Below are 27,714 nucleotides of genomic sequence, written 5' to 3' on the forward strand. Positions count from 1 at the left end.
GAGGGCAGATACTTAACTGACTCAGCCACCCAGGCACCCCAAGATTTTGTTTTTAAATTTATACACACACACACACACACACACACACACACACAGAGATATAGATAACTAATGTATTTTGTACATTTTTTGCACCTATTTAGTTATATAAATATGAGAAGAGTATTTTCTCTGCCAATGGACTGGCAGCAATAGGAACATTTTGGAGCTTGTTAGAAATGCAGTCTTGATTTCTACTCCACACCTATAGTAGTGGAGTCTCTAGGACAGAATCCAGGAATCTCTTTTTTAACACTGAAGGAATGTGTGCTTTGATGCCTCGTGGTACATTGCCTGGTGCTAGATAGATAGAAGAGGAATCTCTCATTTTGTATTTATTGAATGAATTATTGAATATGTTCATCTTTCTGTTGTCACAGTCTTGTGACCATGTTCTCCATCTTCTGATATTACCTTTCAGAAGAGGCATTCTCTTCTGAGAAGAGTTCTCTACTCCCATCATCCAATATGACCAGTGTATCATTCTAAATACATTTAATAGTCATCTGTATTAATTAAGTACTCATCGTGTATGAATACTATGCTTACGGAAAGTCATCCATCTATCTGGAACAGATAGAGCTGACATCAGTATAACTAGTTAATATATAGCCAGGTACACAAAAATCTATTTTGACAGTGCTTCAAAAGCCACTTAATGCATTTCACTTGGGGCAGTTGAATAGAACAGGGAATCTAATGTTTCATGATTAAAGGACAGTTATAGGTACAGTAGGTACAGTATGTCTCTTTTAGACCTACATTCTTGCAAGCCTAAATTGATAGAATCATGGATTTAGGGTCCATCTGAGAGCTCTAAGGAAGATTGTTTCCAGTAAACGACCCCTACCCCCTTCTGGAAGCATGAATCTGGGAAAGAGGAGACATAGACCTAAGCCTCAGATCTCAGCTCTGCTCTAATAGCCACAAGATCTTGGTCAAATTCTTAACCCTCTCCAGGTCTCAGGTTCCTCCTTTGAAAAATCCAAGTAAGCAGACAAATTTGAAGAGGTAAGGAGAAGTACTGATGCAGGAATTCAGAAACCTGTGAGTTTAAGAAGCCAGATCAGATCCATGGGGACACAGCACAAAGGCTGCTGGGGGCCTACAAGGGGTTATAAAGAAGTGAGGCAGGCCCTGTATGAGACAGTAGGTAGTGAGACTGAGATTCTTACTGCCTTACAAAAAAACTTGTGGGCATCAAACAAAAGGACCCAAGGGAAAGGACCAAACTAAACATAGAGAAACCAATTTGTAACCCCTGATTTAGATCCTTTAAAACTGTTGGACAATTTATGTCTAAATGAACATACTAACATCTTTGAAAAGGAAAAATTAAAACCCTGAAAACTTGCCCTTGTGGGAAAACATTGACATATTTCCCAAAATGATTGAAATAAAGTTCCTGAAGTTCAATTGCTGAAGTTTGATATCTTACAGCTTCCTTCCCCTGACTTTTCTCTTTGATTCTGCTTAAGCTGAGTCAGGAATAAGGGCATTTATGTTGCTATGGTGAATCTGCTGCATTCACGGAACAGGTTTTACACATTGTAGTTGACACGACTATAACTTTCTTTGGGTTGAGCAGTATACAGCCTATGCAGCTTTACCTGGCAGGCCTGGTTAATGGTTGTATTCACTTTCAAAATGTAGATAATTTTGTGTCATTATGAAAATAATTGAGAATATGAACTGAACTGATAGGCCATTTACAAAGAAAATCTCTGTGAAAATGATATAGTTCCATATTCTTCCATAGCATCATTCAGTTGACCTCATTCAGATTCAAGTCAATTACCAATTATTGGGGCCAGCTGAGTAGGCTTCTACCTGTGCCCAGTGGCCTCCTCAATCCATCTGTAAAATAAGACCTGCTATGGCATATTCAGGGTTCTTTAGGTAAACATATTAGCCTTCTAATTTATCTTGAGCACCACATTATAAGAATAATAGGGAGTGTGTTTGGCAGATAATGTTGAGACAGAGCCAGAAAGACAGAAGTCTTTGGAGGATTTTTGTTTGAGTCAACATAATTGAAAGAAAAAAAAATATGATTTGGCCCATGTGGATTTTTTTGTAGACTCTTTTTAAGAAGGCCCCCTCAGGTCATGATGGAAAAATAAAATGTCCTAATGTGATCTGGCTAGGTTATCCTTGATATCTCAATATTCTAGACTAAGATCCTTTTCATGTCAGATTCTCTGTGCTTAGCTTCTGTTGCTTCTCTGTTGATGAAGTATGAACTTCTGATCACTGGAGGATGCCACCCAAGAGGGCAAGACACTTTTTTTTTCCTAGAGTGAAAAGGTTCTAGGTTATCTCATCCTAACTTTTGTTTATTCTAACTCATTATTAAGCATTCTCTTCTCTATGCTGTCTTCTCTATTGCCCTGTTTTCTGAAACCCACACCTTAAAATCCTGTGCCAGATGGCAGAACCAAATCCTGGTTGTAAGGAGTTGCCAACATTGCCCAGACTTCTCCTGAGAATCCACCTCTGGGCAATATTCCTGAGCTAGAGTGGATAGCATTCTACCTTTAGGATCTCTATCTCTTCTCTATCTCTTTGAGATCTCAACTGTATATTGATCTTTAATATCGTTATAATGGCAACTTTTATTCATTATTCTATATTACTTAATTCCATTATTGCATGATTATGTTGTCCTTTTTTAGAAAACAAACAAAAGAAAATTTGAGTGGCTCAGCCGATTAAACATCTGACTCTTGATTTCAGCTCAGGTCATGACCTCAGGGTCGTGACGTGGAGCCCCACACTGGGCTCCGTGCTGGGTGTGAAGCCTACTTAAGATTCTCTCTCCTTCTCCCTCTGTCCCCTCCCCCACATGCTTGCTTGTTCTCGCTCTTTAAAAAAATAAATAAATAAAATAATGAAATGAAATTTAATCTAAAAAACTGAGTACTTCAACTAAGGTAAAAGTACCCCCTTACAACACCAAAACCAATACCAGTCTCCACTAAGAGGTAACTTTTGTAATAATTTGTATATCTTTGCAGATCGAGTCCTATCCATCAACATGTATGCATATAAAAATATGTAATCTTGTTGTATGGTCTTTTTAAAAAATAAGAATGGCATCATGATGTGCCTGTTGGTCTGCAACATAGTTAGGTGGGCTAAATAGTGTCTTGGACAATTTTTTTTTTTTATTAATGTGTGGCTTTGCCTCCTTCTTTTTACTGGTATTCCTGGTATTTATATATTTTAATTTAACCATTTCCTTAGTCATAGTAATTGTTTTACATAATTAATTTACTATTTCAAATAATGTTGCAATGAAAATCCCTTCCTAACATTCTCTTAGGAAGAATATGTATACATATGCCTCAGTGATGGATTTCTATAAATAGATGTACTGTGTCAAAGAATACATGCACTTAAAATTTTAATGAACACAAAAATTACCCCCTCCAACAACTATAAAACCTAGGCTTTTAGTCTGTGTTTAATAGCATGGAAAATTTTAATTGACAGTTTGTTCAAAATATTTAGTTTTTATTTTATAATATATAAAAGTAAATCAAGCAGATGAATATTTATGTCAAAGGAATTGGCATAATTTCTCTGGTCATTCAAGGTAAAAGAGATGCCAGAGGATGTGATACAAAGCTACTTCTGGGTCAGTTTTTTGTAGAAAGCGCTAAATACTCTGGGGTTTCCCAGTATAGTTGAATGTTAAGTTAAATGTTAATTTTTAACTAATAAATGAAGGAAGAGTTTTACAAGGACAGCCATATCAAAATCACATCACAGTTATAGCAAGACAGTCATCTGACTAATCTTGCAAACATCGGTCATAAAACTCAATCCATTCTCTCATAGGTGTCCTTTCTTGTGTTTTTGCAGTTGGTAAATGCCATTTTTGTTGCAGCCGAACTGTAATATCCAATCTAATTATGAGCTGATATATGTACAAAATGCTCACCAAGATTCCTGGTTCATATTTTACTGACTTTGCATCTAACTAAATGATCTGTAAAATCTCCTAATTCTATTGTCTTTTTTTTTTTTTTTGCCAAATCATTGAAGTATCAGTAAAGCGTCCACATTAACACTCCACCAGATTAATCAGAAAAGCCAACTTTTAAGCACATCCCCAGAATGATTTTAGTACAAAACAGCCCCCTTATGCCTCTTAATGTTTTCCTTTTGCACATTACTACCGTATCGCATCACGGGACATTAAGCATATTTCAACTCATGGGACTAACTCAATCATGTTTTTAGAAATTGAAAACAAATGTTGTAACTGGATGAATGATAATATTGAAGTAATAACAATTTCCTAGTAGGCGTACTTGCTCAATGGGTTGCATAGTCTTTCAGCTTATAAATACTGGAATGTCTATCACTGACTGAAACGGTTTTTGTTGTTGTTATTCTTCTTGCTATTGTTTTTAAGGCAAAATTTTGTCAATAATTTGGTTTGCTTTGGTGGCATCATTGTCTTCACTGGAAGTTAGCTCAGAAAGTTGGATTTACTTCAGGGGATACAGGAACCAACCTGATGCTAGACTTGATTTAACAGTGCTGTCCTCTTCCCTTTTTGCAGGAATGTTCTGTAACATAATAAATGTTCTGAATTGTACTGGCCTCAGCTTGAAGCACAGGGTTATGCACTTTTTTTTTTTTTAAGATATTTAGAAAAATCTGTCTCTATGCTTGGCAACTACTCCGACAGAAAACAGATAAAAATAAGGGTGGTTTATCAGTTTTGCTGTTCTTATCATGTTTCAGGTTGAAGGCTGTTGAAATGATGAAAAACAAACAGCACTAAATAGGGTTCCGTCATTATTGCTGCTATGGGGAGCTGAGTTTTTCAGGATCAAAGAAAAATGCATTTGCTTTTAGAACTACAATCCTTCATTTTGAGAGGTGCACTGCACTCAGTACTGATGGGTGAAAAATAGAGCAAATTGGAGAAGGAAGTAAAATATGTGCTATTGTGGAAATGTGGAAATTCAAACAAAAGTAGGCTGGCGTACTTCTAAAAGCTCTGAATTTTCAGCGTTCAGTTTCTTAAGAAAAAAGTGGTGCCTGAGGTTTGTTGTTTCTGAGCAACTGGAGTAGAGCATAAACACAGGTTGCTTCCATCTCATCAAATTTTAACAACTCTCTTTTTTCTGTAAACATGTATCAAAGTAGTATTCCCACACCAGGGGACTTTGAGGAATGTCATTGATCCCAAAGAAACAACTTCAGATTTTTAAACTTATATTTAAAAAATTTGCAACTCAAGTTGAAGACTTCCTATTTCTCTGGCATGGAAATTGCCATGAAAAATTGTCAAACACAGTAGAGACAAGGAAGCTGTTGCTCTCAATCTCCTCAAGGAGATTATTAATTGACGTAAAGATAATAATGAGAAAACAAATATGAGGTAAGGCAATTGCTGATAGAGAAGTCTACACTTCCACAGAGATCCAAAGGGGATAGTCTTGGTCAAGGACATGGCATGTGAGAGGAGTCTGGAAGGAAGGTAGATATCAACACGAAGACTTGATACAGAGGAGGAAAGGCCCAGAGCTAAGAAAGCTTTCAATATGTTTTAATTAGCCTGGAGCTGGGGAAATCCATGACTCTTATAATGAAAATATTTCCCGAGTTTTAACGCAGTTTTAACTGGGTAAAAGCAAATAAATATTCTCAGGTAGACAAAGCATCAGGAATAATACTATCCATGCATATTTTACATAAAATAATATTCAAAGACATATTCCAGCAAACAAATAGATGTATCAGGACAAAAAAAAAAAAACCCTCAAGAGTTGGTGATGCTATTATCCTGCAAATACTTTCTGAGTGCCTACCATGTGCTGAGACATCAGCGAGGTGGTAAGTGAAATGAACGGAAGATTCTATCCTCATGGAGATTACAGTTTAGCAGGAGAATTGGGTACTAAATACCCTATGAATAAATATATAATTATAAATTTCAACAACTGTTGTGAGGTACATGTCTATCATGCTGGCAAAGCACTTATAAAGAATTTCAATTGATTTAAATTGATACCTTTTATGGACTGAATTGTGTCCCCTCAAAATTCATATATTGAAGGCCTTACCCTCCCTCCCCCAGTGTAACTGTATTTGGAGATAGAGCGCTCTCTCTCTCTCTCTCTGCCCATGCACAGGGAAACACCATGTCAAGACACAACTAAAAGGTTGCTATCTTAAGCCAAGAGGAGAAGTCTCACCAGAAACTAACCCTGATGGCAACTTAATCTTAGACTTCTGGCCTCCTAAACTTACAGAAAATACATTTCTGTTGTTTAAGGCATCCAGTCCTAGAGGACACACACAATATCTAAAGGACAAAGAATGGTTTATTGATTGAAGAAGGAAAAGATTTCTAGGAGAGAATATCCCAAGAAAAGGCCCTGGCATGGAAAATAGCTTAGCCTATTTGAGTAACTAAATGAAAGCCAGGGTGGCCGAAAGGCAGCATGGGGAAAAAGGGCAGATTCCATTTTCCATTTTAAGTGTTGTTTATAAGAGGCACCTGGGTGGCTCAGTAGGTTAAAACCTCTACCTTCAGCTCAGGTCATGATTCCAGGGTCCTGGGTTCGAGCCTCACATCAGGCTCTTTGCTCAGCAGGGAACCTGCTTCCCCCTCTCTCTCTCCCTGCCTCTCTGCCTACTTTTGATCTCTCTGTCAAATAAATAAATAAAATATTTTTTAAAAAAGTGTTGTTTTAAACATTTTTATTGGGGTGCCTGGGTGGCTCAGTGGGTTAAAGCCTCTGCCTTCAGCTCAGGTCATGATCCCAGGGTCCTGGGATCGAGCCGCGCATGGGGCTCTCTGCTCAGCAGGGAGCCTGCTTCCTCCTCTCTCTCTCTGCCTGCCTCTCTGTCTACTTGTGATCTCTGTCTGTCAAATAAATAAATAAAATCTTTAAACATTTTTATTAAAGGTATAACTGTATTAACAGTAATTCTCTAAAATAACTGTTTTACTTATATATAGTTCTCTGTTGTCTCTTCTTATAAAGATACCAGTCTAACTGGGTAAGGGCCTCACCATTATGACCTTATTTAACCTCATTACCTCCCTGAGGACCCTATCACCAAATATAGTCACATTGAGGGGTAAGGCTTCGACATATGGATTTTGAGAGGACACAATTCAGTCTATAACAGGTATCAGTTTAAATGACATTTCCTCAAAAATACTCAGCCAGCATGATGTATATTTACCTCATAGCAGTGGTTGGGGATTTAAAATTACCTACTTATTCATGTGATTACTTACTGTCTAATTCTCCCGCTAAACTGTAATCTCCAAGAATTCTGTCGGTTTTGCTCACCACTTCCCTGAAGTCTTAGCACGTGGTAGACAATCAGTAAATATTTGTGGGATAAATATTTGAGTCTTACAAGAGTATGTGGATGGAAAAACAAAGTAAGGAGCACTTTCCTGCCTGTCCCTGGCTGGTGGGCATGGATGAATCAGGATAGCCAGTGTGTGCTGGTAATGTGTAACAACCAGCTCTGTGAGGGGAAAATAAGTTTTTGCTAGTTTCCTTGGTGTAAGTCCTCCCACCATATCTGATTTCAAGATACAAATGTGACATCACTGAATGCAAAACTTGGGAGAGATGTTCAGTAGTACACCATTATATAATAGTTTCAGCTCAAGAGCATAAATGAAAAGTAAGTAAGAAGCACTGTGTTTTAGTATACCTTTATTTTAAATATATTTAATTAAGCAAAATTTCTGAGAATTTAACAATTGGCTTTTCCAGCTCCAGCACACTGTTGATGAATAGTTGAATAAAATTTGTAGAGGTTGAAAGCACAGGAATTTATAATTTATTATCATGCAGGGCAGGAGGGAAAAACAATCCAAACTGATTCTTAAATTTTAGACCTGAATAGTAAGGAAAGAGAGAAAGGGAAGAGCAGATTTGAGCAGAGAAGATGCTGATTAATCTTGGAATCTATTTATTTTTAGAGAAACTTGAAGGCAACTTGAAATATAGGTCTCCACTTATGCTCAGTGAAAGTCTATTGCTTTAGGAATCATTTTTTTTTTTTTAAGATTATTGTTAAATCATGAGGGGGAATGAGAGAAAGGAGGACAGAACTTTGGGGACATTATCTACATTTTGAAAGCTGGCTGAGGCGTGTGAATTAGAACAAAAGATACAAGTAGAAAAATCCAAAGCATGAGGATAATCAGTACAGACATTAGACAGAAAAAAACATGGCTCACCAAGGCACAATCTGAAGGGATGCCAGTAGGTTTCTGAAGATGGCTTTTAGAGTTTGGTCTTGGTTTCCAACTTGCTAGAAATTCTACCCTGTCATGGAGTCAATAGAACCATTCCATGTGAATCACAGTCCCTTTTGGCTCAACTCACGGGCTGCATGTTCCACATGGTTTTGTCCTGAAGGTCCCTATTTTCCTACTTTCGACCACAAGGGAAGTATCAGAAACCAAGGGAAATAAAAAGCTTTTCAAGGAACTTGCACTTGGGATTATTGAACTCTGCTAAAAGGGTGTTCTAGAGGGATGGGCTACAAGAAAGGTGTTTTTCTTTTTTGTTTTGTTTTGTTTTCTTTTCTTTTTCTTTTTTTTTTTTCTGATCCAACTGGCAGGAAATAATAGGAAGCAAAGATAGTGCCATGGAATGTGGTGCTAAAGTTTAGCACCACACAGCCTCCATTTGAGTCCCTTTTTGGCCATTTACCATTAGCTAGAGGACTGGAGGGCAGCTTCCAAATGTTATAAATCATAGAAGGGAAAAGGGAACTGACAGACCTTTGCTGAATGCCTCCTGGGAACCAAGCACTATGGTGGGAAGGAGCTTTACTGCCATCTCGTTTACCGTGACAATATATGGGAAAGCAGAAAGTTCTTCCAGTGTAACGTATTGTTTATTGGAAAGGAGGATAGAGTGGAGAACAGCTTGAGGGGTAGATTAAAGCAAGATTTTGAAAGCCTAATCTCAAACGATCCTGCAGTGATTTTATCATAATTTTCTCAGCATCAACACTACCTAGGCCTTTTGTTAGCTTCAGAGGTATAATTTTAAAATGCAGTTTGTACCTACAAAGTAACTGTTTATTCCTTTATGTTTGGAAAACACTCTGAAGCCTTAAGACTTAAAGACTATCGCGATTTAAGAAAAACAGGAAAGCAAGGAAGAAGTTAAAAGTGATTTTTCTCAAATACCCCCAGCTGTTGATATCTGGAAAAAGTACCTTTTTACTTCAAGCTAAGAGACACCTCTAACATTTAAAACTCCTAAGAACACTTCCTCCTAAAGAAGAGGTAACGCTTAAGTTAAAAGGGTCAGCTCCTTCCTTATCTTACATGTTAAGATTGGGCAGTTAATAGTATTTCAAATTTGGGGGATTAAAAAATGGGTTTTGCTTAAGGCATACCCTATCTTCTTTCTTTTCTCTCCACAGTTTGTAATTTAGACTCAGACATATATTTTATTTTCTTCTCTCATTACCACCATGAAGAGGTTGCTACTGTTTGAAACTAGTCATTCCTATTAATTTTCCAAGATTCTGTGATATCTTTCTCTCTGAATATAAATCTATGCATCATCCAGACATTTGAGAGTGGTCCTTAATGCGTATTTTGGGTAAATATCCCGCCATTATCTAGAACTGACTTAGTATTTAGGGCTCAGTTATAAGGCTTATGGAATGGTTTCCACTATAAAGAACTGCATGAAGCTGTATCCAGTTAGAAACAATGCACAATTAGGATGAAAACAACTAAGAGAAACAATATAGAAAAGGAGAAAAAGGTATTACTCATAGTCTTAGGACCTCCTCAATGTGGGAGGTTACTTCTGTTCTCCAGATTCTGTCTTACTCTGTTTCTTTTCATTGCACTGTGATGGCAGATCAGAAAACCAAGACACAGAAGCCACTCATAGCATTTTCCGGTCTCCCGACCCAGCACTGTGGAGCAGTCTTCAGGCATTCTCTGCATAGTTCTGAGCTTTTGTCAAATGTGGGATTTCTTTCACTAACTGAAGAGTCCTGTTTCCTCAGTGGGCTTGCTGAACATGGATGGCTGCTCGTTACATAAGAGCTCTGATGCCAATCCTGACTGATTTTCTTATTTTACAAACATTAGTGAGCACCGACTGCATGCTTGGTGCAAGGCACACAAAGGTAATAGAAAATGTAGTTTCTGTAATGCACCATGATTTGTGGATGGCAGACCCACCAGGTTAATTAATAATGTGATGTGACTGAGACTGTACTGGGGTGATCAGGAACAGAGGATGATTAATCCTGCCTGGGGCAGGGGAGGAAGTAGGGGGATGGAGAATGACAGGAAAAATTCGCCCTCTCTTAGGTTTATTGGTAGAAAAAACTAGATAAAATGGGACTTTGTGGACCTCTCTAATTGTGTGCTAAAAAATAGTTCTGTCACTTCAAAGACTCTGTCTCCATGGGCTTTTGCATTACATCTCAATGGCATGTCACTTTGTGGAAGCTAGGTTTGATCGGTACTGCTCAGTAGTCAAATGAAGGTATTATTTGTTACAAAATGCTTACTTAACCACCTTGTGGCCACTTGGCACTAGAGAAATTGCCACTTCAGTTGTGTCAGGCACCCTAGTACTCACTAAACTCATTCATTTGGACTTCTGGTACGTTCCTTGTTCAAGTGCCTCACTAGGCCAATGGAAAGTTTCTCATGTAACTCCCATAGCCAACAGTCTGACTGCAAAAGCCACTGTTTCTCTTTTGCTATTCTAGCCTCCTCAGTTGCCTCATCCTTCCTACCCTCCCAAGTCGTGGTTCAAATGCCCTATCATCCACAGAACTGCCACCTCCTTAGTCTCTCTCTCTCTCTCTCTCTTTTTGTCTTTTAGTATAAATGGTTAAGTAACCTTTTATCTCATTGACAGATGCTAAGCTCTTAAAGGCATGATGTAAGTCATCTTTGATGTTGTATTCCCTATGCTACTTAACAAAGTGCAGTTCTTTGAATAAAGAGAAGGACAGGGTATCTGGGTGGCTCAGTGGGTTAAAACCTCTGCTTTCGGCTCAGGTCATGATCTCAGGGTCCTGGGATGGAGTCCTGCATCTGGCTCTCTGCTCAGTGGGGAGCCTGCTTCTCCCTTTCTCTCTCTGCCTGCCTCTCTGCCTATTTGTGATCTCTGTCTGTCAAATAAATAAATAAATTCTAAAAAGAAATAAACAAATAAAAGAGAGAGAGAGAAGGACGTGTCAGTGGACAGATGGATAAATAAATAACCACATAGATACAGAAATGACAAGAAACAGTGGCATGTAGCTGATGAAAGAGACTGTCTGTTGCTTAGTGTCTGTGGTGGTGATGGATACCTATTCCTGTTGATTACATGTTTCCCAGCCAGGTAAATATCCATGATCAAGAGGAGAAAAATAGGGCACCTGGGTGGCTCAACAGGTTAAATCCCCGGCCTTCAGCTCAGGTCATGATCGCAGAGTCCTGGGATCAAGCCCCGCATCGGGCTCCCTGCTCCCTGGGGAACCTGCTTCTCTCTGCCGGCCTCTCTGCCTGCTTGTGATCTCTGTCAAATAAACAAATAAAATCTTTAAAAAAAAAAAAAAGTAGAAAAATATGTTGGATTCAACCATACTTGACATAGAAACAGACTCATTCTAAAGAGTTTGATAAGAGACAAACAAGGCTTACATAGAGATTTAAAAAAACAGACATGTTATTTTGTCAGTATTCTTTTCAACACTTGAGGAAATTCCAATGTTTCAACCACCTGACTCTATAATCCAGTTCAGTAAATTAGATTATCTCCTTGGACCAGCAGATCTTGTCTTTGGGTTTGGCTCACTCTCTCACCTTCTCTTCTTTGAATTGGTTTCCACCAACTGGAAAATGACCCATAAGTCCCAAAGTAATGGAGTTTAAAAAATACCTCAGAGGATCTTCAGTAACAAAGACTAAGGTTTTTATTTTCCCACACAGAATACTTGAATTTCACCTGGAATTTCAAAATACATTCGACTCTTGAGGAGAAGAGAGTAAAAACAAAAAGCACACCTACTCTCTAGTGATTATATTTTTAGTAGGAATTTATTTTCATTGTAAATACCCTGCACTTCTTAGAGTGTAACATTTTAATATTTTAATTATCTATTTCCCACTAAGTTGATTTTAAAACTTCCTTGCTGGGTTTTAGAATATGAACTGTTTCAGATTGAGTGATTTTCTAATTTTTTTTTCCAATTTATTTATTTTCAGAAAAACAGTATTCATTATTTTTTCACCACACCCAGTGCTCCATGCAAGCCGTGCCCTCTACAATACCCACCACCTGGTACCCCAACCTCCCACCCCCCCCCCCGCCAATTCAAACCCCTCAGACTGTTTTTCAGAGTCCATAGTCTCTCATGGTTCACCTCCCCTTCCAATTTACCCAAATTCCCTACTCCTCTCCAACGCCCCTTGTCCCCCATGCTATTTGTTATGCTCCACAAATAAGTGAAACCATATGATAATTGACTCTCTCTGCTTGACTTATTTCACTCAGCATAATCTCTTCCAGTCCCATATACACTATGGAGTATTATGCCTCCATCAGAAAGGATTTTCTAATTTTTATTTCACAAATTGAAGTGAAATAGATGGAGAAGTTTTACAAAAAGATAAAGCCTAATTAGATCTTAACTAATTTTTTTTTTAAAGATTTTATTTTTATTTATCAGAGACAGAGAGCAAGCACAGGCAGACAGAATGGCAGGCAGAGGCAGAAGCAGGCTCCCTGCTGAGCAAGGAGCCCGATGCGGGACTCGATCCCAGGATGCTGGGATCATGACCTGAGCCGAAGGCAGCTGCTTAACCAACTGAGCCACCCAGGCATCCCTAGATCTTAACCAATTTTTAAAATATCTTCTAGTATAAACAACTTAAGTGTTTGTGTTTTTTAACAGTTTCAAAATAATGTCTACTTTGTATTATATGATCAAGGACCACAATATTTTTGGATTCAATTTTTTACATTTTGAAACCAAATTAATTTTACTTGGTATTTGATTCCCTGTCTTCTGGTTATAGTGACTTGATAATACCTTTTACTTTAGAGTGCTCCAAAATAATCCCAACAGAGAGTTGAAAAGAATTAATGGGTTTAAAGCCCACTTGAGAATTGTGAGAATTGAAATAATTTTTTATGTTTTGGTGTTCTGATAGATTTATTTGGACTTCTCTTTTCTCTTTGTTTTTCTTGTAGTGCGGGAGTTGGCCGGACTGGTTGTTTCATCGTAATAGATGCTATGTTAGAAAGAATAAAGCATGAAAAAACTGTAGATATTTATGGCCATGTAACTTTAATGAGAGCCCAGAGGAATTACATGGTTCAAACAGAAGACCAATACATCTTTATCCATGATGCACTGTTAGAAGCAGTGACTTGTGGAAATACCGAAGTGCCAGCTAGAAACTTGTATGCCTACATTCAGAAGCTGACACAAATTGAAGCAGGAGAGAATGTCACAGGAATGGAGCTTGAATTTAAGGTATGATATTGGATGTGATGTGGTAATTCAGGAGCAAGTCATTCTGGGATTGTCTTTGAGTTGTGGCTTCACTTTCTTAACCTTTCAAATTCTGAAGTTACAAGATTCACTTGACCTTCTCAAGTGTCTGACTATAAAACACTTTCTTCCTCTTTCCCTTTTCTGTTCTTTGCTTCCTAACAATACCTCGAGCTCTTTTGTACCCTAATTTAAATTGAGAGATCCTACTCTCAGAACGTATTTTAAAAATTTGGTAAACTATATGGAATCGTTAGGTAGAAGTGAAAAGCACTGCAATTTGCTTTAAAGTAAACATAAGCTTTATATCTAAAGAGGAAATCTTGAATACATTGCATCTGACCATAGGCTGAAATTATCTTTGTCAGATTTTTTTCTTTTCTTTTATTCAACAGCGTCTAGCCAGCTCTAAAGCTCACACCTCAAGATTCATCAGTGCCAATCTTCCATGTAATAAATTCAAAAATCGCCTTGTTAATATTATGCCATATGAATCTACGAGGGTATGCCTGCAGCCTATCAGAGGGGTAGAAGGATCTGATTACATCAATGCCAGTTTTATTGATGGATACAGGTATATACTCTTGCTCCCCTGACAGTCCAAAGCCTTGATATTTACATGTGCCCTAGTTTCACAGCCAGAATGAATTTCATCTCAATTCAAAGCATCTTTTTTCTGCATAGGTCAGCATTCAGACCCTTGGTATTTGTTTTTTATTATTTTTGTTAAGAACAAGAAGAAGTCATAGAATCTTTAATCTGGCCTTTTGCACTCTTCCTTCAAAAATCAATGGGTTATAGGGGCACCTGTGTGGCTCAGTGGGGTAAAGCCTCTGCCTTTGGCTCAGGTCATGATCCCAGGGTCCTGGGATCAAGTCCCACATCAGGCTCTCTGCTCAGTGGCAAGCCTGCTTCCCCCTCTTTTTCTCTACCTGTCTCTCTGCCCACTTATGATCTCTGCCTGTCAAATAAATAAAAAAATCTAAAAAAAAAAAATCACTGGGTTGTGGGAGGGCTTAATGAAGAAGCTGTTTTAAACCATATTTCATAATTTTAATAGATTGTGTAAAGTAATATCTATAAAATTAAACACCACTGTGTCTTAAGTGACTTGTATGATATATGAAACTGAGCTATTAGGATTGCACTAAAATTTAAATAATAATGATAAAGACATACATCATAATATTAACAAAGCAATTCCTTTTGCAGAGCCCCCAAAATGTAAATATTCTCATTTGTTTACACAATGTTAATGGACATTTACTGTAATTGCCCTGATAATATGTTTTCAGTTTTCATTACTGGGTGATGTTTATGTACCAAATGTGAAACTTTGCATGTTCTCTGATTACTTTAACATGCTACTTTTATTCTCCGTAATACAGACAACAGAAAGCCTACATCGCTACCCAGGGGCCCTTGGCAGAGACCACCGAAGATTTCTGGCGAATGCTCTGGGAACACAATTCCACCATTGTTGTGATGCTCACCAAGCTGCGTGAGATGGGCAGAGTAAGTGTCTTCTCATAAGACATTGACTCCATGAAGAAATGATGATTTGATCTTAATAACCTAGGGGCCAGCATCACTTCTTAGAAATGTAGAGTTCTCCAGACACCTTATGGACCATTCATTACTCTTTTGTTGATTTTTAATTTGCAAAGCCACATCAAGTTCATTAATTTGTTCGTTTTGAAGAAAGAGCTGGTATTTTGTTTCCAGTGCGACGTGATCATAGGAGCAAAGAAACAGATGTCCCTGTTGGACATCGGTCCCAACTCTCAGCATAGTCTTTTTTCCTTCCACCCTGGACAAGCTGGAGTTTCATGAGCAAATGTGCCATCATTTCTCTGTGTGAAGAAACTTGACTTTCTTTCACTTGTGAAGCAAATTTTTACCTGCCCACCCTCCACACCATATTGAATAGTGTGTTAGAAAGCTACATAGTTTTTCCAAGAATATAATCTGGTCATCTCAGATCTACTTTTTGAAAGTGATTATTCTGAAAAATACATAAAATAGTATTAGAGATACCTAAGGACTTACCACTTAGATTCAATAGATGTAACCATTTTATTCTATTTGTTTAAGATATTTTCTTTCTCTCTTCCTTGCATAAATGTGGAAATGGGTCTAAAACTCCTCATTTAAAGTGAATAAAGAGAGCAACAAATGCCAAACTAAGAAAGTAACCTGATTATTCTGAATATTCATAGTTTATTCTCTGCTTTAGCCAGATCATTAATACTTCTTGGGCTCCAGTTTCCTCAGCTGACAAGGGAGACGAGACCAGATCAATATAGAGTTTTCCTTATACATTCACACTTGTTGGTCCTATTCATTCCATAACACAGTAACGCAAGTCTGTTCTCATGGTGCAATGCATGATTGATAGGGCCAGCATTATATCCAAGGACCAATGTTAGTATTTGGAGAAATTGTAGGTATGAAGACAGGTGCCCTATCAAAGCATTTAATTCAATTGATGTGTATTAATAAGCTACTGTATGTAAGTACTGTGCTTGATGCCATGAGCAAATATTAAACCATATGATTTTTCTATTTTCAAGGAACTTTTCGTTTCAAAGAGAAAATTGTGTCACATGTAATTGGAATGGCCTTGAATTTTGAACTTTCATTGAGAGAAAGAAATTAAATATATAGATTGATAGATGATAGATAAAAATTTATTGGTACTTTATATAGTTTGACATTAATCTTCTCTCCTTTTAGGAGAAATGTCACCAATACTGGCCAGCAGAACGATCTGCAAGATACCAGTACTTTGTTGTAGATCCCATGGCTGAGTACAACATGCCACAGTATATCCTAAGAGAATTCAAGGTCACAGATGCCAGGGTAAGCTGACCAATCTTAAGTTATTAACCTTTAGCTGAAAAGCTTTGGGAGAAATATTTGCCAAGTGATCATATTATCAAAATGAAAAGAAATAACTGATCTTGGAGGACTGTTTTGTTTTTTAATGTAAGAGTAACTTTTCCTCTGTCTGGTAAGTGTTCTCACAAACCCAGGGTTGGCTTCCGTTCAAACATAACATCTGGCAGCCCAACTTTGGGGATATACTTGGTAAGTGTGTGTCCTGGGAAGCATTTACTGATTGGTTTGCTATGCTTACATTCACTTTCTCAGCTCATTCTCTTTGTAGCTTTTTGACTTCTTCATTACTTGAGGCTGTAAATATGTTGTTGTTTTGGAAAGCCCTTTAGGTCATGTGGGCTTGGAGGTTAATTTGGTATGATTTTAAAACTGCCGAGCAAATGGCATTCTTTAGAAGACTCTGACAAGCTTTGCACATTCTAATTTGATTCCTGGCATGGTTTATTCCTCAGTGTGCTAATGTGTCTGTCCGTGAGAGCTGTGCACCCATGACCCTTGTTGGCTAATTTTCATTCTGCATTTCTTATCTAGATTGCTGAGTCCAAGGTTCAGCCCTGATGTAAGATGTTCTATGCATAAACTTTAATATCCCTGCCTTTGGCCACTTTCAAACCATGATTACAAACACATCTTAGGAGAGAGTGGGGTCAGTCAAAGCCCTGCTTTGTTTTTGGAACTGTCACAGTAGGTGGGTTGAATAAAACTCCAGGACAGAGCTATTTACTTGATCCATTGTTTTTTGTTTTTTTTTTTCCTGGAAAGGAGCTTTTCCAACCAATACGCATGTTTAGAGATTGTCTGCTAATCCCCAAAGCCATGCCCTGGCTGTTGCCCTAAAGTGAAAGAGAAAATGGTTAGCAGGCTGGTTGGCCCAGGTGATAGACCTGTTAATCCCAGGAAGTCTGAGATCTTAACTACTCTGAAGGTGACCGTACTCAAGGCAGCAGTTAAGTCTGTCGAAGTGTCCTTTCAGAATTTGAAGATAGATATATGAGTGAAAAATCTTCAGTACATTCCAAGCAAACTCACCAACCATTTCTGATGATAAAGACTAGGGTCCAGGCCCTGCAAATAGCAGACACACCTTCTTTACCACTCCTCACTTGCCCAAATTAAATCTGATCCCAAAAATCAAAGGAAATATTGAAGTAAGAACCTGTTCACATTCTTTCTATTTAAAAAAGGCCCCCTGTGATTTTTATAATTTTCCTAGCTGCCATCGCATTTGCTGTTTGTGTTCCTAGTGTGTTTCTAATCTGAACTTTCCAGTTCCAAGTTGGCACTTGGAACGCAGTTTTGTTAAACAGGTAACCTTTAAATGGAATCAGCCGGTCTTTCCTCTAAATAGGAAGGGTTTGTGCACATGACCTCTTCTTGCTGCTAAAAGCAACTGTGGTCAGAAATGAAATCTCTGGGATATTTGGAGGAGGACAAATCTGTTTACCCAGCCTTTGGTTTCCTTCTTGTGCTTTCCAAACCTTTTCCAGAAACAGAGGGAAGTAAATCATGCTTCCATGGTAACCATCCATAAGTTAATAATGGGGTCAAGCAGTTATTTTCATACTTCTGAGTGTTCTCACAAACTTAATGTGCTCTTCCTGCTTTATCAAATGATGCTATCAGGAATATGCCCTGTTCCTGTGGAAACCACAAGGACAGTTGATATGTGCCCACCTCGAGCTAAGCCATCCCTATCTCTCAATATGACTGAATGGGAAAGATTGGGTCTTTGTCTACTGGGGAACATGCACACCCATATCCAAAAGGCCTTTAAAGGGGAGAGAGGTGTTACAAAAATGGAAAGGAGAAACAAATGGAGGTCTTAACTGGGAGCAGAGCCTCTTCAAACAAGATTGGTCTCTCCAAGCTTGGAATTTGAATTCTTTTCCTCTCAGTGGATTCAGAGAAGAAAGTTGGTGGGCATAATTGTTATTCTTATTTCTGGAAACAGAGGGTCCCTTCTGCCTTTGTTGTGCTTCTGAAAACACTGTTCTAGAAGGAATCAGAAGCACATTAGTAGCTCCTCCTCAAACCATTTATACTTCATGAGTCTGAGCACTTTTGCCTAATCACTTTAGAAAAGACTCCTCTTCTGTCCAGCTTGTTTTCTTTCCACTGTTCGGTCTACCTGTTAAAGCCCCCTATGAGAGCCTTAATTCCTGTGGTCAGCCAGAAGAGTCCTCTTTTTCAGAATAAAGTGTTTATTTGCTAATAATCTCTTTCCTTTCCTTGAGGGACGCCTCACTTCTTACTCAACAGCATAGTTGCATAGCACATTCTGTGTGCACTGCCACAGCTAGAAATTGTATGCCTCTGAGACATGTGGGGCATCCAGGTTAACAGCTACCCAGTTTATGTCAGATCCTTTCAGTGTCATTATTTGTCACTTGACAGTGCTAGAAATAAGCAAGCACAGTGGATGTGAAGTTATTGTGACAATGAGCAAAATCTCTGGTCTGGATGACGTGCGTGGGTGCTCTTTTCAATTTAAGTTAATTGATTTCTAAAATTTTTGAAATAGAGTATAGTGGTCCACTTTGGTTTTGAAAGCAAAGTTTGGGCCTCAGAAGCATTTACTATTATGGGAACTGGATGACTCTTCAAGAACCCAGGTTTTTACTTGGACATTGCCAGAATGAATTTGCAATTTAAATATATGTGACTATAAACAGTGTTAATAACAGATAAGACGCACTTGTTACTAAGTTTCTAGTTAAATATGATTCTAACTTTTTCTTACCCCCCCACTTTTTCTTCTTTCTGAAAAAAAAAAAAAAATTCACTCTTTCTGCTGTGGTCTGTACACTGGCTGAATCCTCCTGGCAATCCTTCTTTGTGGCTGGGTATGTGGCTTTCTCTCTGAAGGACGGTCAGTCCCGAACAGTGAGGCAATTCCAGTTCACTGACTGGCCAGAACAAGGAGTGCCAAAGTCTGGAGAAGGATTTATTGACTTCATTGGCCAAGTTCATAAAACAAAAGAGCAGTTTGGCCAAGATGGGCCCATTTCAGTCCATTGCAGGTGAGTGAAGAATCAAGAATGATGAGCTTCCATTTATGATTAATGTGCTAATAACTTTGATAATGTGCATTATTGTCTGTTCATTGTCCGTATTTGCTAATTGGAATGAATCTGCATAATTGATATTTTATTCTCAGAAATACATTGTAAAATCTTAAGCATGGACTCATTTCTCTTTCTTTCCATAAAATGAAAATAACCACGGGTAAAATTTTTATCCCCAAATTTTACTTCTTGTAAAAAACACCAAACTGCCTAGTTTACCTGAATAGGAATTGCTGGTACATCTGCTGGTGAAAATTTGTTCAGTTAATCATGTTTTACTTGTTTTATTTCCATGGCATTACACTCATAACTGTCTTTCTGTATCTATCTCCTGTGTTTGTCTTTTTACGAAAACGTAAATAGTTATCCAGCCTTAATGACAATACTAATTCTTGCCAGTCAGTAAATGATTAGAATGGTACCTCGGTCAAAATTGCAATTTGCCTGAAAATTGTCGCTATATCAGAAAATGAAGCACCTTCAAGTTAATTATTTTCAATAGTTTCCACAGCATTTTATAATTCAAGTCATTGAAGTTAATAGAAATAGCAAGTAAACGGTTCAGAAAGGACACTCACCATAAATTTAGTGCTTCGGGAAGTTGTTAGGCAGAAACCTTCCAGCAAAAGGAATTCACCTAATTTTTTTTTACACTAATATATTTTCAGATTCTAGCAATTTGAAGTCTGTTTCTACTCTTTCTGTGGTCAAAATCTTGAGAGAGTTCAACAGTTTACTTTGCTTCAAGAAAAGAAAAAGAAGGAAAGAAGGGAGGGAGGAAAAAGAAAAAGAGAGAAAGACAGATTACAAACTATGAGTCTTAGTGAAAGGGGAGACAAGCTCTCAAAATGGAAGAAACATTCAACTCGGGCTTTAAGATAGCTGAATTCTAGCCTCACTTCTGTCATCATGTAGCTCTATGACAGAATCGTAGAATCTCTCTAAGATCTTTTTGAGGGCATGATGTTCCCCAGGGATGATATATTCTAATGAGCAGCTGGCTTTCTTTATTCACATTTGCTTTGTGTTGAGTTTGGTTACTCTAGACAACCAAAGATCATGTAGAGAACAACATATGGACTCAAATATTCAAAGTAGATAGTATAGACTGGACTGAAATTACTTGGATATTCTCCTTCACTTTCCACATAATTTGCCCAAATGCTAATTCTCAATTTTCTAGCATAAACTATAAAAAAGAATATATTTAATATATATGTTTAACTTTAGACATTACCATAAATGTATAAATGTGTGTTACTTCTCATTGCTTTTGCTGTCACAGAATGATTTAAATATTCCTTTAGTATATGAGTTTAACTATACCCTATTAAATAGACTCTGAAATGCCTAGGCCATTCAGAAAGGGGGAGGAAAGGATCATAAATCACAGCCTCTTAGGAGTAAGAGAGACTTTCAAGGTTGAAAGGGACCTTCAAGGTCATCTATTCTATCTTAACAGGGAGCCTTCACTGCACCTGGACATCCTTAGCCACAGTGTAAAAATTACCCCTGGATTTTAAAGTCTCACTTTACATTTTGGTTTGGACTCTAGAAAACCCAGTTTGAGGGGTTCCTGAGTGGCTCAGATGGTTAAGCGTTTGCCTTCAGCTCAGGTCATGATCCTAAGGTCCTGGGATGGAGCTAAGAATCGGGCTCCCTCCCTGCTCAGTGGGGAGCTGCCTTCTCCCCTTCTTCCACTGCTTCCCCTGCTATGCTCTCTTACTCTCTCTGTCAAATAAATAAATAAAATCTTAAAAGAAAAAAAAAAAAAAAGCAAAGCAAAGAAAACCAGCTTGTAAAGGGACACACTATTTATATATGCCTGTCAGCTACATCCCCAAATAAATGAATCCATCCATTTTCTACAGCCTGTACCCAAGCGTTACACATGCCATTTAATTAGGATCCAAAAATGTAGGGATTTTTCAGATTATTCACTCTTCTCCTCATTACCTAAACCTCCAGATGCTTCCCTACTTTTTAAGAGCACAAAAGCTATGAGTTAATTTTCTCCTCTTGCTGCAGTGAACATTCTGGAATTATCTTAAAACAATAAAGAAAACAAACTCAAAACCTTGCTAACATGGTAGAAAGAATCCTGGTGTTTTAGCTGCTGAACATCTAAAAGTAGTAGATAAACTCAGTGAAGCTCAACTTTTTTTTTTTTTTTTAAAGTTAGAGACCTCTTTGAGAATCTGTTAAAGTCCTCAATTTCAGGAGAGAGGACAAATGTATATACATTTACACAGCTTGTAAGTATAAGATATTCACAAACTCTTCTAAAGACTGAATAAGGATCACAAATCAAAAACCCAGAACAGAATCTTTTCTCATATCAAAACAGACATCTCAATCTGAATAGTATATATGCCTTAATTATTTATATGTCTAGTGATGAAACATCCTGCGTAGATTGTGACCACAAGAAGTAAATAATATACTAGAAAACTTGAAGAGACTGAGTTAATCTTCCCTTAACTGAATTATTCCATACTTTCAAAATAATAAGCAGACAAGGTCTACAATTGCAGGATCTGCATGAAGAGTACTAACCTATACTTTACTTACCTTTCTTTGTATCTATTGATTTTGCAATATTTATGTTTCTGGCATCTTTCCAAAATGGAGTATAATCCCAGTTGAAAAGCCATTCTACTGTATTGGAGTTAATCTTCATTACTGCACATTCATGCTCACATTTTACCATGACACATTATTCCAATAATAGTAATTTCATGAACCCAATACCACATTTTCCTGAACATTGATGTGAAAGAACCTGGTGTAATATGGAAGTGGGTGCTCATAGTCTACTTCCAAGTGAATTAAGTGGTCAAGTGGTCAAGTGGTCAAGACTATGAGTGTCACATTCAGTAACACTGTCTTTGTTATTATGGCAGTGCGGGCGTTGGAAGAACTGGAGTCTTCATAACACTAAGCATTGTTTTGGAAAGAATGAGATATGAAGGAGTTGTAGATATCTTCCAGACTGTCAAAATGTTAAGAACACAACGACCAGCCATGGTACAGACAGAGGTGAGAAAAATCTCCATAAGTTTAAAACATCTCATGAACCAAATAATAGAGTTTATTAACCAGGACCTGTTAGGGCCCAGAGACTCTCAACACCAGAACAAAATAGGGGAAGTTCCTGTGGGAAAACCATCAAATTGTTCAATATTTTGAACCTCATTTTTTCCTCTCTATAATTGGGAGTGGCAATTTCAAAGTCTTACAGTTGTTTTGTAAGTCATGTTAGATTATATAGTAGGTTGAACTGTGATAAATTATCACTATTTGACAACTTTAAGAAGCACATTGCCTGGTACATAAAAGACCCTTAGCACATTTTACTTCTCCATTCTCCAATGGTCATTTTAAATATTTGGATCCTGGATAACCCCTAGAGAAATTAATACCCCATTTTTCTACTCCAATAACTGATAATGGAATTCTCATTTTTTTAGAATAATATGAATTTGTCATATAGCTAGTCTTCCCTATTAGACTATTCATTTCTAAGGATAATATGAATGTTTCTTTTCCTCAAAAGGCCACCAAATTCTACATTCTGTCTGTATTCCTAAATTCATTGCGCATGATACCTTCCAAACTGTGATTTCAAAATAGCAAAAGCATTTGGCTTATAATACTCAAAGCATGATGTCAGCCTGACAAACTTAATGGGTGTTGGGGGTGGCAGAGGGAAATTGGACCTTTAAAAACTCTTAACACTTAGCCAAGCAGCTTACTGTGACAACATAGGAAAGCAAACTCCATTTATTTTGCATTACCATTTTTATTGTAAAAAAAAAAAATGCACATTTAAGCAAAATAGAAACTATCTACTTTCAGCCCCATTGGCTACTGAAAATGAGTTTCTTTTATGGCAAAAATTCTATTTTTTTTCTATCTCTCCAACAATGCCCAACTTATTCCAGTAAGATAATGTTCTCCCCAGTCTGAAAAAGGACATATGTCAAGTTATTTTAAATATGGGCCTTTCTAGAACAGATCACTACCAATCACAATGAATTAGGCCAAATGACATGGGTCTTTTTTGATATAGACAGCCAGTCTTGGGATGCCATTTCTAGGGGACGAACAGCTTAAAAGTCCAGAGCCCTTTGTAAGTTTGGCTTTATGTACCTATGGTTCCTCACCCCTACTTGAATAGCAACAGCAGAAACTGTGGGGGGTGATTCTGATTGTAGGTCGGTCAGGTCTACTATCTGATAAGATCCTTTTTTATTCAAATTCTTTCGGCAATAGCCCAGATGATAAATGAATCCAGGTTTTCCTTGGAATAGCCAGTGTCTGGATAAGCCTCTCTTTAATATGCAAACTGAGGATAAGTTTCTCACAAATATTCACATAGTTGTAAAAGACAACACTAATATGCTCCCATGCTCAGGAGTGGTAATTATTTGGTACTACTTGGAGAACAGCTCACACTTGTCTGGAAAATAATGTTCATTCCTGCTGTTACTACTTTGAAATGAGGAGATGGTTCTAGACAAATTGATCGGTGAAGTTAACAAACACCCGCGGCTTATCATTCTTGGCTCAATAAAATGGATTGGTCACTGGATTGACTTAATTGATGAGAGTAGTGATTTTGCCCCCATCCAAATGTAATGTTTGTTTTTGAATATTGATTTTCATCTTTCTACTAAAGTGGACTCATGGCCCCTTTTCCTCTTTCTTCCCATTCTTGGTCTCCTGCAGGACCAGTACCAGTTCTGCTACCGAGCCGCACTGGAATACCTGGGCAGCTTTGATCACTATGCAACGTAGAAACCCCTAACCCACTTTGGGTTCTTACTGCAGGCCCTTCAGTATCCACGGAGTCTCTTCTGAGCCATACAGGGCACTTGAGAAGTCCTTCTTAACTTCTAGCTAACTACCACTTAGTGGGACTATTACACACAAAACAAAATAAAAACAAACTCTTCTGGGTGGACCAAGAATTCACAGTTTAATAATCTAACCTGAAAAATAATAAAGAGAATCCTGACTGATGAGGCATCTGAAGGATTTTTACAGATACCTCAAGGATTCCAAATAAAGGGAAGAAGAAATCACAGCAAAGAACCACCATCAGTGCAAGATGTTTGCTGGTGTGGCTTCTCGTGACAAAATGGACTCTGCTGCGACATCGCCCCTTCCCACCATACTGCTCATAGTAACATGTTAGGGAGGGATCGGGGGGAAATGTTTAAAAAGAAAGTCCTTGATTTAGTTTTTTAGTATTGTAAAGATACTGCTGACCTGTGCTTCATTTTTAACTGTGTAAACTTTTTTTTAACAAATGTATCATTCGATAAAGTGAATTTTAAAAAAGTTACATAACTCTTCATTTTTTATTTCAAAATTGTAGGTTTTTTTAAGCTGTAGAACTGTTCTCTGTAATATCTTGCTGTAGAAATATCAAATAATTTGAAAATTTGCACATTTTTGTGCAATATTCTTAATCTACAGTATATGTCTTGTCAGATATTACTTTTACATTTCTGTTCAGTTTTGGTTGGTGAGAAAGTACCCATTCTCTTCAAATAGTCAAAGAGAACTTTGTTTTGTTTGTTTTGTTTTTGGAATCAACAGGGAGGCGCAAAGTATAAAGTTGCTGCTAACATATATACATATATATCCATATTTTACAGGGGTGTCTATGTATATATAGACAGTGTGTCCACACAAAAAGATAGATATAGCTATCATTCAGTTATTCCATGAATTCGTTTTGGGGTTTTTTAGTTGGTCTTTTTTGTTGTTGTTGTTTTTAGATAGAGAAGCTATTACAAACATCTTTTTCAATTTGTTTTTAATTTTATGACATATAGGTATTTCTAAATACCATAAAATTTTAATTTTAAGGGAAATGAGGAATGCACATCAGTGATTGTCAAGCCTCACCCCCTAATTTCCTATCCAGTATCCTCCCACCCACCTACTCATATTCACAAATATCATTTTTTTAGCCAGGCTTCCAACAAAGTTCAATATTTCTAACACTCTAGTGCAATAAAAAAAAATTATTAAATATCTAAGAGGTGTGCATGTGGGAAAGGTCAGTGCATATCCCTTTAGGAGGGGAGAATGTTGTAATATATCAGCTATCAAGTTGTTTAAAAAACAATGTATTCAATCGTATATTGTCTATAATATGTGCTATGAAATTTGCATTTATGATATGTAACAGGGGCAAAGCCAAACTCATGTTACTCAGTCAGAAACATTTTGTGGCATACAGCACAACTGGGAAGTGCTGTACTTTGTTTTCTTTTGATTTTAGTTATGCATTTAGAGTGCCTTATAATTGATGCCTCTTTTAATAGCATTTCTTTTTAGCTTTTGGTTCATATTTTCATTAGTTGTTCATTTATGTTTCTCTTCCAATTAAAGCATTATATGTTTACCACATGTACAAAAACTCTTTGAATAATATGCATTCCTAGTTTTCAACTAAGTCGGGGATGTTAGTGATTGTACCAGCCCAAAGCACTTGGATAATCAGGGCCCTTCCTTTCATGGTTGCCAACATCAGGAAAAGCTACTTGTTTTATTTAGAATCCCTTCCATATCTGTTCTGGAGCATTCAATAACTGCACAAAACTTACTTTAGTGACAAAAATCATTGTCAACGTTGGAATATATTTATTAATCCGTTAGGATTTTTTTAAAAGGGGAAATCAAGAAAAATATCTATTTGCCAACATAATCCCAAATTTTCCAACATAATTGCTATAGGAAGCCATGGGAAATGGCATGAGTTTGCCATATCCTATATGATTTTAAAGAACCCTCAAAATATCCAAGGAACTCTTAAAGAGTTTTGGTATTGATATAATATTTTGGTTTAATTTTAGCTTCATTGGTGTTCAGCATACAAGGATTTTTGTTTTCCGCATTTTACCATCACTAGCAGAATGAAATCCAAGAGACCAAACACTTGCAAGCATCATATTTGAGCACTTTTGTAAAAAATAAAATATAAGAAAAAAAAAAAGAAAAAAGAATGCTTAAAAAAAAAAAAAAAAAGTATCTAGAAGGCTACCTCAGAATGAGATTCTCTAACCTACATCAGAACCAGAGAAGAATGTGCACTATGTGGCTCTGTTGTTTTCTTTTCATTTGTATCTTTTGGAGATTTATCCAAGTGCCAGGTTACTGAGTGCTGTGATTTTCATTTAGTGAAACAAAGGGGGTCAGACAGACTTACAGACATGCCATGTTAGACATGTAGAATTGGATGGTGTATATTACACACCAGAATAACTGGCCAATGAGCAGTTTCTCTAAAAACGGCCCATTTGGCAAAGGGAAAGAGGAGAATAATCACAAGAAGAAAATTAATGAGATGCATACCATACAAACAAGGCAGAGACTATTCGGGTATCTTATTGTTTAGGCGCTGTTCCGAGAACTAACTCCTTTACTGTCATTGATGTGCATTCCACTCTGTGGTTTTCTGTACAACCATTCTAGTTTGATTTTCCCAGGTAAACATCTTTATCTACCATTACCATAAACTTTCAAGTTTCCAATTATTTTCATCATCATAACCAGTACGGTGCTATTATTTACCTATGTACGTGTAGTTATGTATAATTTTGTAATTAGTTACAATGGTAAAAAAAAAATCAAAATATATAAAAAGTGATTTGTACAGAACTTTATTTTAGCTCTTTTTTAAAAATGATTTGCATGGTTAGACAACGGCAAGGACAGCCAGGGGAGGGAAGGGCCTCTAGGGAACTTTGCACTTTCTATACCTTTGTACTATGCACTGCCCTATTGATTCTACACCCAATAATGTTATTACTTGAACCCATCTGTAAGAAACTCCTTCAGAAATTCATTTGTGTGTATGTAAATAACACAACATAGACACAGGAAGGGAAAAAATTCTTCAGTAACAGAGATTTTTTTTCTTTCCTGTTTATTTTTAAGTTTGCTTTGTTTTAGCTCCTCCTTTTATTTTTAATTCCCTTTTCTTTTTCCTCTTTGGGTTTTGGTTTCCTTTGGGTTTATGGGTGCCCTGATACTCCAGCAGAGATCAGAAGGCTATAGATCCATCCTATCCATCTGCTATGTGGCTTTGCCATTCAAGCTTGGAGTGTCTTTACAAAGATAGTAACAGTTGTGTTCTTTGCTCTCGTTTTGGATG

General features: G+C 37.3%; 1 protein-coding gene across 38 annotated transcripts in view; it reads left to right on the top strand.

Moving 5' to 3' along the window:
* Positions 1 to 26,589, top strand: part of PTPRD (protein tyrosine phosphatase receptor type D) — a 2,250,073-nt gene extending 2,223,484 nt beyond the window's left edge. For all 38 annotated transcript variants that reach the window (XM_044265686.1, XM_044265656.1, XM_044265663.1 and 35 more), the window contains 7 exons: positions 13,272 to 13,557; positions 13,971 to 14,149; positions 14,964 to 15,090; positions 16,312 to 16,437; positions 19,342 to 19,496; positions 22,445 to 22,580; positions 24,273 to 26,589. In XM_044265686.1, the coding sequence (XP_044121621.1) occupies positions 13,272 to 13,557; positions 13,971 to 14,149; positions 14,964 to 15,090; positions 16,312 to 16,437; positions 19,342 to 19,496; positions 22,445 to 22,580; positions 24,273 to 24,341 (1,078 nt within the window). In that variant the 3' untranslated portion in view covers positions 24,342 to 26,589. The remainder of the gene's footprint in view (positions 1 to 13,271; positions 13,558 to 13,970; positions 14,150 to 14,963; positions 15,091 to 16,311; positions 16,438 to 19,341; positions 19,497 to 22,444; positions 22,581 to 24,272) is intronic.
* Positions 26,590 to 27,714: the final 1,125 nt, after the last annotated feature.

This window comes from Neovison vison, chromosome 9 (genome assembly GCF_020171115.1).
Source record: "Neovison vison isolate M4711 chromosome 9, ASM_NN_V1, whole genome shotgun sequence".
Lineage (NCBI taxonomy): Eukaryota > Metazoa > Chordata > Mammalia > Carnivora > Mustelidae > Neogale > Neogale vison.